Genomic DNA, 16,883 nt, shown 5'->3' on the forward strand with positions numbered 1-16,883 from the left:
GTCATGGCCTACCACACGGGGTGCAAGAAAAAAGCCTGTGTGTGGCCTAGCCCACCGGGGGCCGCTCAACCCGCCAGGCTGACCAGTTCCCCAACCCCAACAGGAGCAGGAATGAACATCGGCATAGCATGCCGAGAATAGAGACCGGAGGAAGTCTGAAGCTCCTCTGTCTCAGATTCAGGTAAAAATTTCTCTTTTTTAAACTTTGAGTTCAGCGCTTACCGGCTGAATATAGAGACACTCTCCAGCTGCGGGGGGGGGAGAGGGCATCTGCCGTCACTGCTGCACTCTGCCTCCTGCACCCACTGCCTTTCAGCTGAGCTAACAGCTAAGTCCATGCCAGGAAACCCAACTACTGGACCAAGGCCCACCTCTGAGGGACCACGGAAATCGTCTCAGGAATTCTCAGCTGGGGGAAGGACCTTTAGGTACCACTGCAGAAGAGCGGGGCTTTCTTTTCCTGAATTCAGAATTTCAAATTTCTCCTTTCAAGAAGCTCCATGCAGTCCCCATAGGGAGATGCACGCCCACTATCTGCTGGAGACGGAGAATACTGGCAGGCTGGGGTCACTGCAGGATTATGTATACCATGACGCCAGCTAGCTCCGTCTCCATCTGCTGGCAGGGGAGCATAAACCCACTGTTCCTGGAGTCCATCTGTCTACATGCTAGGAAAATAGTAATTTTACATTAAAAATTGCAGAAAAAGGTTGTGTTTAATTCTGTACAATGTAGAGGTTTTGTCAACGTCTGTTCACTTAGACATTCATTGAAACAATTTGACCAGGGGAGCCTCAAGTTTTGCATATAACTGTATATGGTACCAAAATTATTTCAGAATACTGTGTGGGAATCCTTGAAGGTTATGTATAGGTGGTCTTGAAAGAGCTTTACTGAGTTCTTTAAGAATCATTGGGGCCATAATGAAACCGCCCACACTGGTGCAAATGCTGCAGGTACTTCATGGCCAATGAGATTTGCACAAATAATCAAGGCTAAACTATATGCTTTGATTATTGACCCCATAAAATTACCCATGGAGATGTCCACTTGCTTTGTCTGTGAGTGATTTTTTTCTAGCAGAAACCATGCACATAGTTTTGATTATACAAAACTAAACTCATTGTTGCATATTCCATACTCTCCCCACCCCTAGGAATGCCTCAGAACAAGGATGTCCTCATTGAGGAGGAAGAATTTAAGGTTTTTTTTTAACGCACAGAAATGGCTTTAAAGGGCTTGGATTTGATGGCGTGGATTTATGTACTGTTTTACTTGAAGTTGTATGCGGTTGTGTTTTCTAATAAAATCTTAAATAAAAAAAAAAAATTTGCCTTTTAGACATACAGTATCTGGATCAGAAATCTGATTAACGTTTGATGACCAGCGGGCTACAACCCAGAGAAACCAGGATTCAAATCCCGCTGTCCCTCCTCATGACCTTGGGGGAAGTCACTTTACCCTCTGTTGCCTCAGGTCCAAACTTAGATTGTAAACCCTATGGGGACAGGGAAATGCCTACGGTATCTGAATGTAATCCGCTTTGATGTACACTTTGAAGTGCTGAAAAAAGATAAATACATTTTAACCACCTCCCACTCGGTAAGTTTATACTGTGCAGTGGTCTATTCTGTGGTAGTTCATATGCTGTGGCATGCTCAGTTAAATGGTTTTTCCTTAGTATACAGAGACTAAAAAAATTAAGATTTCTGCTTTCTCTACTTCCCTCTGCCCAATCTTTACTATATCCCTTATCAGACTTCATTATTTATAAATTGGAGAACCCTTCACAGCTCCTTTCAGGTTCTTGTCTTTTGTGCTGGGGAACCTACCTGTCTTTGGTATTGCTCATTAGTGACCTTTGGCTTAGAAGAGTGAGACTTCATTTCGTGCAGCAGTCTCTGAAGGTCACGGAGGTGCTGGTCTTTGTCAGCCAGGGCTGTTAGGTACTGCTCCTTCAGCGTCTCACCTTGGGACTCCCAGTGTGCCTTCTCCTCCCTACAGACAGCACAAAGATATACTTGATAGTAATTTTCAGGAGTCCCAAATGGAGACAGCTCCAGGGACATGGATGTGCCTTAACTTCCGAATTGCTCCCTGACAGCTCTACCGCTCACCACCTCACACCAGTTACTCACCAAGACCTCCTTGTGCCAGTTTCCTTCTGGCCTCCTCGTGCCAGCCCCCCCTTCTCAGGTAGCAGCATTTCATGCCCTGTGCTACTGTCTTTAGCCCCTTGACTGCCTCATACCAAATGTCTCTCTGCCCATCTCAAGCTCCCCATACCAGCTTTAAAGTACAATAATTAAAGGCTGCCATTCGTATTGTGGTAATCCCTTGTTACTGTAAGGGACTTATTTCCATTTCTCTTTGCAGTAAAAACGTAAAAAACAGGAATACAGTAAACCTGTGCTCTGCATGCTGCCCGCAGAGAAACTAGAGAGGAAACAGAAAAAGAGTGGGGTGAGCTCCAAACAGGGGACAAAGTACGGTTATACAGCGAGCTAGTGGCGAGGGAGCCGATCGACATGGATCCGCAGTCCGTTCTAACCTGAGCTGCTGGAGCTCCTGCTGCTGGCAGGTGTTATCCAACTGTAGCTGCTCGTGGAAACGCTGCTCGTTTTCTACCTGCTGCTGACACAACTGTAGTTGGGCTTTTAGCTGAGTGATGTCAGACGTTTCCTCCCCAATCTGCAAATATTGCTGTTGTAGGTTCTTCAACTCATTCAGCTTTAAACCAAGGAAACAAAAAAGTCACAGACACAACAAAGTCTTTGCCACAATAGAGGTAAGTACTAGTACTGAAGCAAATTCACAAATACCCTCACAATCCACTCACAGCATTAGGCAGCATTCATCGCACACAGGCAGGATTCACGCAAAGTACCAAAATATAACCAGCACTTACATGTGTGATATTCCAGCCTTAGTATACACTCACACAGGATCCATCCTAAGCCCACAGGGCGATTCAACACCTACACAAATGTTTCACTCTAAGCACTGAGGAGTAACAAGCACCTATGAACTACTCTCAGTCCTGAGGAACATTCATCACCCACACTTAGGGGCAGATTTTTAAAAAATACGCGAGCGCGAACAAAAGTACGCTGGATTTTATAAGATACGCACATAGCCTATAAAATCCGGGGTCGGTGCGCGCAAGGGGGTGCACATTTGTGCAACCTGCGCGCGCCGAGCCCAGCGCGGCCTGCCTGCGGCCTCGGAGGGAACTTTTTTTCGCCCTCCCCCACCTTCCCCTCCCTTCCTCTACCTAACCCACCCCCCTGGCCCTATCTAAACCCCCCCCCTTACCTTTGTTGGCAAAGTTACGCCTGCTTTCAGCAGGCGTAACTTTGCGCGCATCGCCGGCAGCCCCACTCCGTCCTCCGGTCCCGGGGGCTGGTCCGGAGGCCTCGACCATGCCCCCGGGCCGGCGTCACGCCCCCCGGGCCCGCCCCCGAAACGCCGCGGCACGCCCCCTCCCTCCCCTTTTCGAAAGCCCCGGGACTTAGGCGCGCGCAGGGGTTTTAAAATCCAAACCTTAGGTTTCACTCTTAGAACTAGTTCCAACACGGTCAACAGCACACTGGTATTTATTTTTTATTATTTACATTTAAAATGCCACGCTGTGTAACGTTATGCCAGTCGTCACAGGATGTGATGGCCTAGTAGATAGAGTAGATGCTCAATAGCTTACCAGTCTGCCTCTGTCATTCTGCAGTGATGAAAGAGCATTTTTCAAGCTTTGAACCTGGGCTGGGCTAGCTGCCACCGACTGCTGCTTCTTGTCCTCCAGCTTCTTGGTCTCACCTAGCTCGCCCAGCAGCCGGTCCCTTTCATCCTGCAAGCTTGCCATGGCCTTGGAGAATGATTGCAGCTGAGTTGAGGAAGCCTCCAACTTCAAAGTTAAATGGGTTATTTCTTGATCCCTGGATTGCAACTGCTGGCTTAGTTGCTCAACCTGGGATGACAGGCTGTCTTTTACAAAACTGCTTCTCAGGTTCATGAGGTCGGTACTTAGAGAGTCTCTTTCCTTTACAACCGAGCTGTGCTCTTCCTTCAACTGAACCAGTTCTTTCTGAAGATTTTGCATCATGGAGTCCTGGATCTCCAGATCTGCTAAGTGATTCTTTTTGAGTTCTGAAAGGTCTTCCTGGGCTTGGTCCCGACTGTCTTGAAGAGAGCTCATGGACTTTCCAAAGGATTTAATTTGGGCTTTCAGGTCTGTGTTTTCCTCATTTATAAGAAGAAGTCTCTGCTCCATAATCATTAGATCCCTAGCCAGCTCTGCCACCCTCTCTTCTGCTGTTTCTGTTTCATTCCTCATAATGCCTGCATCGTGTTGCAGGCTTTGTAATTCCACCTTGTGCTTTCCCTTCACAACCTGCACCTTCTCAGCAGCCTCCTCCTTCACATGGATCATTTCCTCTTCCAACTCTTTTACCCTCTTCTGCAGGAGAGAGATATTATTGTTCAGTCTCTGAATGTTTTCATCTTTTTCCTTTGATTGTGCTTCAAGTTCCAAAACCTCACCACCTTCTTTCAAAGACATCACATCACTAGTCAACTGAGAAATGCACAATTTCAGATTCTCTATTTCTTCTGCCATTTTCTGCTTGTCGTTTTGAAGAACATCAACAGTCTGCTTAAGATCTTCCAAGACGGTCTGTGAATCCCTCAGCTGTCCTTCTACATTGGCTTTTTCATCCTCTAGTACATGTATTTGCTCCAGTTGCACTTTGAGAAGGTGCTTTTGCTGGGAATCCTTCAAGGTAATCACATGGTTTAGATCTTCCCTGTATCTCACCAGCTCAGCAGCCAGCTTGGCATTTTCAGAGTTCATGTCATCCATTCTGCTATGCAGGCCTCGGATTTCCTCTTTCAATGTGTTGTTCTCAGCTGCCGCTTCCTGAATAAGCTGGTCTTTATCGAGGCTCACATTAAGGTGACGCTCCTCTAGTTGCTTATATTCTGCAAGTACTCGATCCCGGTCATCCTGCAGAGAAGACATGGACTTGGTGAAGGAATCCAGGCTGGCCTTGAGTTGCTTGCTTTCTTCTTTCATATTCTTCATCTTTGCAATGAGACCAGTGAGCCTACCCTGTAGTTTTTCTCTGTCAGTTTCCAACACACCTCTCTCTTGTTCCTTCTCTTTTAGCCTGTCCTCCAGCTCTTTAACTTCTCCTGCATTTTGCTGCTGAAGCTCTAATAAAGCTGCTGCCACAGCCTCCTCCTTGGCAGCAAGTAGGCTTATAATTCTCTGGTCTTTTGCCTCTATCTCTTCATGCAACTTGTTGGTCAACTCTTTGGAGGCAAGAAGGTCAGCCTGAAGCTGTTCACAACTGAATTTATAGTCCTGCAGCTGGGCATCTTGCTCTTTCACTGTTTTCTCCTTTTCTTCTCTCATCATCTCACTCTTGGAATATGACACAGTTATTTCCTCCAGTTGGTCTCGTACTTCTTTGTCTTTCTCAGCCAGTTTTCTTAGATCATTCTGGCAGTTACTATGTAGTTTCTGTGATTCGCTCAGCTGAGAGTGTAGCCCTTGGATTTCCTCGTGGAGGGTTTCCAATGCCATTTGGTGATTTTGTGATTGGGTTTTGAGTTTCGATTCCCAGTCTTGCTTCTCATGTTCCAGTCTAGAACAACACATAGTTATACTTTGACATCTAGGAACCTTTACGAAACAGCCTATAATTATTCATTTTAAGGATCATTTCTATTAGAAATAAGTTACAAAAATAAAATTAGATTGTACAGATTGTGATCCCAACAGTTAGAGCCTTTCTGGGTATTTCCTAGAAGGGCAAGCTCTTTGGATTATGATATTCAAATAAAATAATGCAAATTGTGAAACTGGGCTACAAATAAATCCCCCACCTTGGATATCAACTGAGAAGTGTTGCTCCTATTTGAATAGATTCCATCTATGTGGATCACAATTCATACAACTATTTGTGGATCATCTTCAATTTATATTATACCACATAGATCAACAGTGTGACCAGCAGAGGATACAAATTTTACTAGGTAAAATCATTATGACAGCTTTTTTAAAATGTCCATTCCCATTATATCTAAGTACATTTTACAGCTGTTGCAAGGTAAATAAGATAAAAAGTTTGCAATTCTATGACAAATTATTTTTCTTTTCTCACTCTTAAATGTGACAGATCTAGTAGCTCATAAGGTCGATATTCAAAAGCGACTTAGCAGCTAAGTAGCGGCCGCAGAATATCTGGCTATGTTCAGTGGCTGCCACTTGAACAGATAAGTCACTTATCCGTCTGTTTAGCTGGATAACATTTGGGTGGGCAACGGGTATAATGGGGAGGCGCTACTTAGCTGGATAAGTTATCCGACTAAGTAGCAAAACTCAGAATTAGCTAGATAAGTTATCCATTTAAGTTAGACATGCTCATTAGCAAGTCTAAACTTAGACAAATAAGACATATCTGGCTAAGTAGTGATTTATCTGGGGATATTCAGATGCATAACCACGCAGCTGAATATTCTGCCTAAATTAGCCAGCTAATTCTATCTGGCTAACTTAGATAGCTGGCTATGTTTTGAATATCTACCCCACTATTATTTGCTTCTATAGTCACTTCTTTCTTCTTAATATTAAAGTTAAAAATGATTCACTGAGAATAAGCTATATAGAATGAGCAGCTTGACTGGTTGGAACAAAGAGTATTACACTTCTAGAAATGCCCTACTTTGCATACTTCAGTTTTTGGAATGATTTTCTCAACTGCTTTGTTTTGAAAAATATTATGAAAATTTTGGACATATTGGCTAATAGGAATATTCTCTAAATGGGGTATTTACTGGCAGTTAATACCTTACCTAAGGTCTGAGGCAAAACCTTCAAGACAGGGAATTAATTTCCAATAAAAAGACACTTGCCGAGGAGCTATTTTTGCTTAAATATATCATACACTGCAAGGAATATTGTTCTGCTCAAGACTATATTCACCAGCACCTAACTGTTATGGGAGAATAATGTTTGTGTTTCAGTTGTACAATAGCTTGCTTTTCTCATTTGAAATCACAGAGGTGAAAATCCTGCATGGCCTTACTCTGCTTTTTCAGTTTATGGACAGAAGTACCAAGTGCACCATAATAATTAGATAATTTTGTTATTTCATAGTTACCTGGACACTTTGATACATAGCTCTTCAATATGAATGGACATCTGTTTCATCTGATCCTTCAGCACAATACACATTTCTTCCTTGGCTTTGATCTCCTCTTCCTTTTTCTGAATAGCCTCTGTGAACTTTTTCTCCCATTTCTTGGAATCGTCCATTATCCGATCTCTGTCATCTTGGAGAGAGGACATACTTCGAGTGAACGCTGCTAGCTTGGCTAGGTTTTCATTTAAGGACCCCTGAAGCTGTGCTGCCTCCTGGTTCTTAATATCTAAGGAATCCTGAAGGTCCTTGATAGTCCCTTCCATGTGATCCTTTTCTCTCTGTACAAATTCCAGTTTTTCTTGCTTGTTCTTCATCTCCTTCACATGTTTATTCTTTTCTTGTTCTATTTTTTTCTCAAGTTCCTTATCCTTTTTCTTCATTTGACTGCTTACATTTTCTTTGTGTGCCTGCAGCTCTTCCTTCAGTTTGAGGCTGTCTGCGAGAACCCTTGCCGCCTCACTCTGAGTATCATCCAGGATAACTCGGAATGAAGCCAGCTCGGCCTGTGCCTTCTTGCTATCTTCGATTGCTTTGGCTTGCCTTTCTTTGGCTGCCTCTTGCTCCTTTAGAGATTCACTTTGGACAAATTCCAGAGCTTTCACAGTTCTCTCAAGGCCTGTGATCTTCTCCTGGTATCTAATGCAATCCTTCTGCAATTGCTTTACTTCCTGCTGCTTTTCTTTCAGCAACTCTTGGAGTTCTTTTGTATGTGCTTTCCTTCCCTTTTCTTCTTTTTGCGACGATTTCAGCTTCACTGAATATTCTCTCTGTATTTTTGACTCTACCTCGGTTTTCTCTCTCACTAACTGTCTATTTTCCTCTTCCAGGTTGCATATCTTTCTCTGGAGGCTCTGCAATTCCAACTCCAAGCTGTCATTTTTGGTCTGGAAATCTGTGGCATCTTGCTGATAGTTCCCAATACTTCCATTGAGTTCTGCTAGTTGATTCATGAGCCTTTCCTCCAAATCATCCTTCTCAGCTTCTAGAGTTTCTTTCAGCCTTGTCATTTTGACCAATTCATCTTTAGCATGTTTGTTATTCAATTCCATCTCACTTATTGCCTCCTGAAGAACTTTCAGTTCATCACATTTAGTGGTTATCTGATGCTGTAGCGCACTCTTTTCCTCTTCCATCTTCTGGAAATTTGATTTAATGATGGATACTTCTTCATCCATTGATTTTTCCTTCTTTTTTAGTTCTGAAATCTGCTCTTTAAGCTGATTCACTTGCTGGATATAGGTATTAATCTCATCATGTGAGCTACATTCAGTTGATTTTAGTTCTTCCTGCACCTTTTTTGGATCAGAAGACTCTAGATTGTCTTCTCTATGTATTTGCTCTTCAACTACCATTTCAGGAGCTGCTTCTATTGAACTGACTTGCTTTACTTCTACCATTACTTCTTCTTGGACAATTTGTTTCTTCTCTGCTGTGTCTAAGCTACCTTTCAGTTTAGATTCCATAGATTGTAACTGATGTTTCAAATCTTTGATCTCTTGAGCAAGAGACTCTCTCTCGGTCTTTGAGGCCACAAGTTGATGCAAAAGAGATTCATATTCTGACTTAACTCTCTCGAGCTCCTCCTCCAATTTGGGCTTCTCTGAGGGAGCTCCATCTTCAGCCTCGGCCTGCTGTGATTCTGTTCGTAGTCTCTCATTCTCTTCTTCCAGCTCCAGGATTTTCTGTTGCTTGGATTTTGCAAATTTCCTCATCTTTTCCTTCATTCCCTCTATTTCCAGTTCCATTTCTTGCAGCTGTTTTTCTACTGCTTTTTTTTCTGCCTCCACATTTTTTATCTTGGTGAAAAGTTCTTGTTTCTCCTGTCGCACAGTTTCCATAACTCGCTGCATTCTTTCTGTCTCATTACTGACATTTTCATAGGACTGCAAGAGTATTTCGTATTCTTTTTGTAAGTCTTTATACTTATCCTGACACTCCAATCTTTCAGTGTCCTGGGATTTTCTGAGAGATTCTCTCTCTTTTTCTAGATTTTCTCTCTCCTGTGTGATGGTCTCCAGAGCAATCTTCAGGCTTTGACAAGAAGCATTCAGGTTTTGATTTTCCATGAGGGCTTTGTCAATCTCTACAATTAGCTTCTCTCTTTCTTCCTTAAGAACAGTTGTGTTGTTTAGCAGCTTATCATTTTGTGTAGTCAGGTCAGACATACTGCTCTCCATATTTGTCAGCTTGTTTGTGAGACTATCAATAGTAATTCTGGCTGCAGCTAGATCCTCTTTTAATGACTTGGATTCTTTAAGAGCCTCTTTCCTAGAGATTAATGCCGCCTGCAGCTTTCTCTGTATTTGTTGATTGGACTTCATCTCTTCAGCCTCTTCTTCCTGTTTCTGCTGAAGTTCAAGAACTTTAGTTTGGAACATTTTGGTTTTTTCCTCATGCTCTTTGGCTTGACTCTCTAACTGAGTTTGAAGATCAGTAATTGATTCCTCTTTTTCTAATACTACCTTCTGCATATTAGCAAAAGCATCATTTTTCTCTCGGAGCTGAATGCTAAGCAGTTCAGCTGCTTCACTTTTGATACCTACAAGGCTTTTCAACTCCTCTACTTGTGGTTTTAGGTCCTTTAGATCTACTTGACTCAAAATCTCTGCTTGACTGTGCTCCAGCTGAAGTTTTAAACTTGATGCATTGGCTTCTGCTTTATCATACTTCATCTTAAGATCTTCTACTTCTGAATCCAATTTTGTAATGTGCTCTTGTAAATGAAGGACTTCTTCTGATTTCAATGCAAGATCTTTTTCCACAGAATTGACCTTTAACTCTAGTTCTTCTCTCTTGGCTTGTAACTTCTCCATGTGTTCTCTCGGCAGCTCCTCAGACATATCTTTAATCTGTAAAAAGTTGTCTTTAAGAGTATCTTCTATTTCTGAACTAGAAACTTCTACCCACTCCTGCCCCCAACCAGAGTCCTGGGAGCTGATTTGGGGCAGCGATGTTATACTAGACACTTGCTCAAATGAGGACTGAAGACTCACTATTGTTTCATGAGCACCATTTAATGTAGCCTGGCTGTCTTTATACTTTTCTAGTTCTCTTTGGAGTTCTTGTAGCTGCTCTTGGATGCTCACTTGATTTCGATTTTGTTCATCAAATTTTTCCTGCAGCAGGTTATAATCCTCCTTCTGCTGTTTCAGCTGCTCTCTATGGTGTCTGTCTTTCTCTTGGGCCTTTTTTATTGTATCTTTGCGAGATGTTAGTGCTTCCTGAACCTTTTTTTGAAGTTGCTCCTTTTCTTGTTCCAGGCTTGAAATTCTACATTGTACTACCATCCACTGCTGCTCTTCTGTTGTTGATTCATGACCTATGCTCACTGGGTCTTTAGTGGAAATCAAGCTAGCATCTTCTGAGCTCTGGTCACTTATGGTCAGTTTTCGGATGATAGATTGGTTTTCCATTACCTCAACTTCCAAAGACTTGATAAGATCAGCCTTACCCTGCAAGTCTAGTGTCATCTCTTTGATTAAGGCTTGTAATTGCTCTTCAGAGGCAGCTTTCTCTGCAATGTCTTTCTTATTTTTTGGCAACTCTAAATCTTTTTCAGAAAGATGATGCAAAGATATTTCCATTTCTTGGCTTTCAGAAGTCTCATCTCCCTCTATATGTAATTCGGTTGGCCTATAGCAATCTTCTTCTTTCCCATCTCCTCTGGTGGACATATTTTCTCCAGACTCTCTCTGAAACTGTACCAGCTCTCTTTCCAGTTTGTCAACTTTCTTCATCAGTTCTTTCCTGTTGATGAGAGCTGCTTGTAATTTCCGTTTTACCTGTTCATTCTCTTTCTTCTGATGCTCTAACAGACTTTGTAACTCTTCTTTCTCTGCTAACAGTATCTCACTCACTTCACCTTGTTGCTGGTACTGTGCATGTTTCATTGCATCCAGTTGATCCTGTAGCTCTTCCTTCTCCTTCTGTAGTGTTGCCATATGTTTGTCATGCTGGAGCTGGCTATGTCTTGTTGCTTCCAGCTCATCCAATAGGGCTTCCTTCTCTTTTATCTCCATCATTTCACGATTCTGCTGAAGTTGTTTCTGTAATTCTATTTCAGCTTGAGGATCTCCCCCTTTTTTCATTATCTCTTTCATTTCCTTGTGCTGTAGAAGTTCTTTTTGGTCAAATGAACACTCTCTTTCACCAAAAATTTCCATTTCATTTTCTTTCATCTCTTCGTTGTTCTGTAATGAGCTAATATGCTCTTTAAGACTCTTTATCTCTCCCCTAAGAGTATGTTTTTCTTCATTAAGCTGAACCATTCTCTCAGACATGCTGTGACTTATTTCGGCAGCCTGCTGATCTTTCTCTAACAATGACTGCTTAAGGCTTTCCATGGCCTGAGTCTTTTCAAACAAAAGCTGTTCCATCCTTGCAGTTTCAAGTTCTTTTGAATCAATCTTTTGAGCAAGTTCTTCCACTTTGATAAAACTCTCCCTCAGACGCTCTTCGGAATCAAGCACCTCGTTCTCCTTTTCTTTCAGGTGGTTTTTCAAATGCTTTATCAGTGTTTCCTGCTCAGAAAACTGAAGTTGTATTTGATCCAGGTCTTTCTGCAGGGCTTTTATTTTCAGATCTTTAGACTTAGATTCATTCTCTAGGCTAGTGATCTGTTCTCCCTGCATGCTGTGCTGCATACTCATATTTTCATAATCAGACATTCTCTGCTTTTCTACATCACTCATATCATCCTTTAGTTTTCTAAGCTGTTCTTTCAGATCTGCTACTGTACAGGTGTCCCTCAGAGATATATGGGACACCTCTTTGGTAATTTCATGAAGCACACTGGTAGAGTCTTCACTAATCTGGCATTCTAAGATTGACTTATTTAATTGATAGGTATCAGTTTCTTTTTCAGAATCTGCATTTTGTAGATCTGGGATTTGCTTTTGTAATCTCTGGTGTTCTTGAGTCTGAGGTGTGCTGAGCTCCTCAGCAGTGACGGTAGTCTCCTCTGCAATCCCTTGTCTTGACTCTCTTCTCTCAGAAGTGTGGAGAACTTGCTCCGGGAGAAAAGTGCCGGTTTGCTCTTCTTCAAACACAGTGCTCACTGGCACCTCAACATCTACCAGGGTGATGCCTTTCTCAGTTAGCAATAGTGAGGCCTCTTTTTCTATGGTTGTCTCAACAACACTTCGTATTCCAGTGTAAACCATGGCATCAGCTTTAATTTCTATATCCACTCCCTGCTGGTTTGCGACGCCTGCCATCTGACTCTCTGCACGGCTTTCAACTTCTGTCTCAATCCATCTTCCTTCTCTGTCCAGCAGCTGCTCTTTCAGCTTGGCTATCTCTTCTTGAGCATCATGCAGATCCAGCATTAGTATAGATAGCTCTTTGGTCCTGAATGCAGTTGTATTCTCAAGCAGATTGTCTTCTAAGCCTGGCCTGCTTGTCTCACAGCATTGTACTGATACATCTGTACTGATCTGAATGAAAGAAACAGTGAAAATCATTTGAAGTATACCAGAATTTCTGTGAAGACAACACAAACTAAAAGCCTTTTGAAAAGCTAAAAATGTACCAAATACACTAACCTGATAATACGCTAACAGATGCAAACTGTTTATTTCAGCATTTGGTAAACTGTTCTCATTCAAAATAAAATGCTTACTTTCCCTTCCATCAGGTTTTGACATGCAATTTCCTGCTTGGCATCATGGGCTAAGAACATTACAACCCTCTCGGATATCTCTGGGGCATATACTGGTTTGATACTTCTGAAGTCTATTTTTTATGTCAGCATGTGAATGAATGAATGAATGAATGAATAAATAAATAAATAAATGAAGTGCATTCAGTTGGGATAAACAGTATTTTTTTTTCCAGTTGTGGACCTGTGTTCTTGTGCAAGATAAAAAGAGTACCTAAAGCTTGGAACATGGTTTCTTTACTTATTTGAAAATAAAGCACAAGATCCTGCATCCTCTCTCATATACCAACTGAATGGCTCAGTGGCAGTGCTGAACTCTGCCATACAGGCAACTTGGATTCCATTCTTTAACCTGTCTTCTGCTCCTTGGCCCAACCCAGGGCAGGGATGCTGTAAAGCAGCATCCATAGCTCCTGTGGGGAGACTGTCTCAGCCATCACACAAAGGTGAATCCTAATGGGCAGATTCAGGGGTGCACGCTGCACATGCACTGGGTCCCAGAAGGAGCTGCAGCCTGTGGCCTCTGGCTAAGGACTATTGCTGTAATGGCTGGGCACGACAGGCAGAAGGAGAGGATTAAGAAAAAAGGATCATAGTGCTGCAGTACAAAAAAAAGGCAGTTCCAATTGGGCTGGAAGCCAAAAGAAATAGGAAGAGATTGCCTGGCTAAAACAAAAAATAAAAAAAATTGTTTCCATTTGCACAAAAAAAATAGTATTTCATGGACCTCTGAGGATATTTTTGGATTCATGATAAATATATAGCTTTTCTGTAGAGAAGGGTTATTTTAATTTATGTATATCTTAATTTATGTGTTTTCATATTAATGCTATATGTTTTTACTATGTGATCTGCACTGAACGCTTTGTTCAAGGAAGCAGCAGAATAGGAAAATTGGTCCTTACCTGCTAATTTTCGTTCCTGAAGTACCACGGATCAGTCCAGACTCCTGGGTTTTGCCTCCCCTCCAGCAGATGGAGACAGAGAAATTTTAAATGACTCCGTCCTATACCCCTGAGGTGCCACCTAGAGTCTGTCAGTATTGCACTGTACCCAAGCAGAAAAAAGTAAACCAGTACAACCAAAATTCCTCCCCCCCCCCCCCCCCCCCCGCGTAGAGCAGAGGGAATGAAAAACTGGTAACGAACAAAAACATACCCATTCTCCTAACCTTTGAATGTGGGCGCACAATATCAAAATGCATTGAATAAATCTGCAGAATATGAACATCAATCGACCGAGCAGACTCTCCATTTCCCCATGGGTGGGACTCTGGACTGATCCATGGTACTACAGGAATGAAAATTAGCAGGTAAGGACCAATTTTTCTTTCCCTGTACGTACCCGGATCAGTCCAGACTCCTGGGATGTACCAAAGCTTCCCTAACCAGGGTGGGACTAAGAGAGTCCCGCTCGGAGAACACTTGCCCCGAAGGAACCGGGCTCTGGGGCCCGGACATCTAGGCGGGAATGTCTAGCAAACGTGGGCGGAGATTTCCACGTAGCTGCTCGACAAATCTCCTGCGGCGACACCTGCTGACATTCCGCCCATGGAGTCACCTGCGATCTAGTAGAATGAGCCCGGAGACTGACCGGAATTGGACGGCCCTGAACTAGGTAAGCCGAAACAATAGCTTCCTTCAGCCAGCGTGCAATGTGGTCCTTGAAGCTTTCTGACCCTTCCTGGGACCACTCCATAGGACAAACAGATGGTCCGAAAGACGGAAACCATTCGTGACCTCCAAATAACGTATCAGCACGCTTCTGACGTCCAACTGTCTTAACTCCCTAGACTCGGAAGTAGAAAGATCTAGGCCCACCAAGGATGGGAGCGCCATCATCTGATTCAAATGAAAAGAGGACTCTACTTTCAGAAAAAAGGAGGGAACCGTTCGTAAAGAAACTTCTTCATTAGAAATCCTTAAGAAGGGCCCCTGACAAGATAAGGCCTGTAGCTCCGAAACACGCTGCGCCGATACGATAGCCAAGAGGAAAATGACCATCAAAGTTAGATCTTTCAAGGTCGCCCGCATCAGCGGCTCGAAAGGCGCATTACAAAAGGGCATGGAGAACCAGGTTGAGCTTCCACGAAGGACAGGGGTTCCGAATCTGAGGATGAAGATGTTTAACGCCATGCAGAAAACGAACCACATCCGGATGAGACACAAAAGCGAGGCCCTGTACCTTTCCCCGAAAACTATCAAGGGCTGCCACCTGAACTCGTAGGGAATTGAAGGCTAGACCTTTTATTAGACCTGCCTGCAGAAAGGCCAGAACATCTGGAATAGTAGCCCTGGATGGCTCCACCGCGTGGTTCAGGCACCAGCCCTCGAAAATACCCCAAACTCTGACATAGGCTATGGAGGTAGAAGTTTTATGGGACTGCAAAAGCGTAGTAATCACCTCCTCCGAGTAACCCTTATTTCTCAATCTCTGCCTTTCAAAAGCCATGCCGCTAGACAAAAGCGATCTACCTCTGTGAAATAAAATGGGACCTTGTTGCAGCAGTCTCTAGGACAGATGAAATCTCAGCAGGCCTTCTACCGCCAGATTGAGAAAGTCCGCAAACCATAGGCGCCTCTGCCACTCTGGCGCAACGAGTATCACCTTGCCCGAAAGAGCCTCTATGCAGCGTAGAACCTTGCCGACCAATGGCCACGGTGGAAAGACGTACAATAGAATGTCCTTTGGCCAGGGAAGCACCAGAGCATCTACACCTTCCGCTCCTGGCTCTCTTCGACGACTGAAAAATTGAGGAGCTTTAGCATTGCAATACGTCGCCAACAGGTTCATCGCGGGCCTGGACCATCGGTTGCACAGGAGACTGAAAGCCTCGGAGAGTTCCCACTCTCCTGGATCTAATTGGTGGCGGCTGAGAAAATCAGCCTGCACATTGTCCACTCTGGCAATGTGAGAGACTGCTATCCTGCACAGGTGCTGTTCCGCCCAGCTGATTAAAAGTTGAGCCTCCATCGCCACTGGACGACTCAGAGTTCCGCCCTGATGATTGATGTAAGCCACCATCACCACATTGTCAGAGAGAATCCGCACTGATCTCCCCTCTACTAAGGGAAGGAAGGCCTGTAGCACCAACCGAACTGCTCTGGTCTCCAACCGATTGATCGACCAAGAAGACTCCGACCTCATCCACTGACCTTGCACTGCTGTTCCTCGACAAACCGCTCCCCACCCAGAGAAGCTGGCATCGGTGGTTACCACTATCCAGGAGGGAATTTCCAAATCTACACCCCATCGTAATCTGTACACAGCAACCAAAGAAGACTGGACGTGCCAAATCCATCACTGCTGGGAGCCTGATGAGAGGAGGATCCAGAAAACCTTGAGGCCCGAAAATGACAATTCCCCCGGAATCTGGACCTCTGAGGAAAAGAGCCACTGCTCCTGGGCCTGTCCTTTGGCAACTTGTGGACCATATTCTCTCCCAGAGACTTAATCATGTCCTCCAACTGTTGGCCGAAGAGCAGCTTTCCTTTGAAAGGCAAGGAACTCAGCTGAGCTTTTGAGGAAACATCCGCCAACCAATTTCTGAGCCAAAGGAGCCTGCGGGCCGAAACGGCGGAGACCATTGTTCTTCCCAATGGTGGCTTACAGTGCGCGTCTGCACTGTAAGCCACCACCGCCGCCTCCAAATGACCAGCCTGAGCCGCATCCGCTTCCGAAAGTGATGCCACAGATTGTAAGTGCTGCACCCAATGCAGGCTCGCAAGCAGAGCAAAAACGGCCGCCCGCACTCCCAGGGCGGAGGTCTCAAATATCTTTTTAAGCTTTACACCCAACTTTCGGTCCTGCAAATCTTTTAGGGCCGTCGCTCCTGAGACAGTGGTCTTTGTAGTGACTGCAGAGACTGCCGCATCCACCTTGGTTACCCTGAGCAGCTCCAGCACATCCTCCGGTAGCGGGTACAACTTTATCCATAGCGCGGCTGACTTTCAAACCTAGATCCAAAGTGTCCCACTCCCAGAACAAGAGGTCAGTGACTGACATATGAAAGGGAAAAGAGC

At 43.9% G+C, this 16,883-nt stretch overlaps 1 protein-coding gene across 2 annotated transcripts in view; it reads right to left on the reverse strand.

Moving 5' to 3' along the window:
- Positions 1 to 16,883, reverse strand: part of GOLGB1 (golgin B1) — a 137,418-nt gene that overhangs the window by 60,055 nt on the left and 60,480 nt on the right. For both annotated transcript variants that reach the window (XM_029616979.1, XM_029616978.1), the window contains exons 12-15: positions 7,161 to 12,637; positions 3,701 to 5,642; positions 2,552 to 2,730; positions 1,833 to 1,998 (exon numbers count right to left, since the gene is read on the reverse strand). In XM_029616979.1, the coding sequence (XP_029472839.1) occupies positions 1,833 to 1,998; positions 2,552 to 2,730; positions 3,701 to 5,642; positions 7,161 to 12,637 (7,764 nt within the window). The remainder of the gene's footprint in view (positions 1 to 1,832; positions 1,999 to 2,551; positions 2,731 to 3,700; positions 5,643 to 7,160; positions 12,638 to 16,883) is intronic.

This window comes from Rhinatrema bivittatum, chromosome 9 (genome assembly GCF_901001135.1).
Source record: "Rhinatrema bivittatum chromosome 9, aRhiBiv1.1, whole genome shotgun sequence".
NCBI lineage: Eukaryota > Metazoa > Chordata > Amphibia > Gymnophiona > Rhinatrematidae > Rhinatrema > Rhinatrema bivittatum.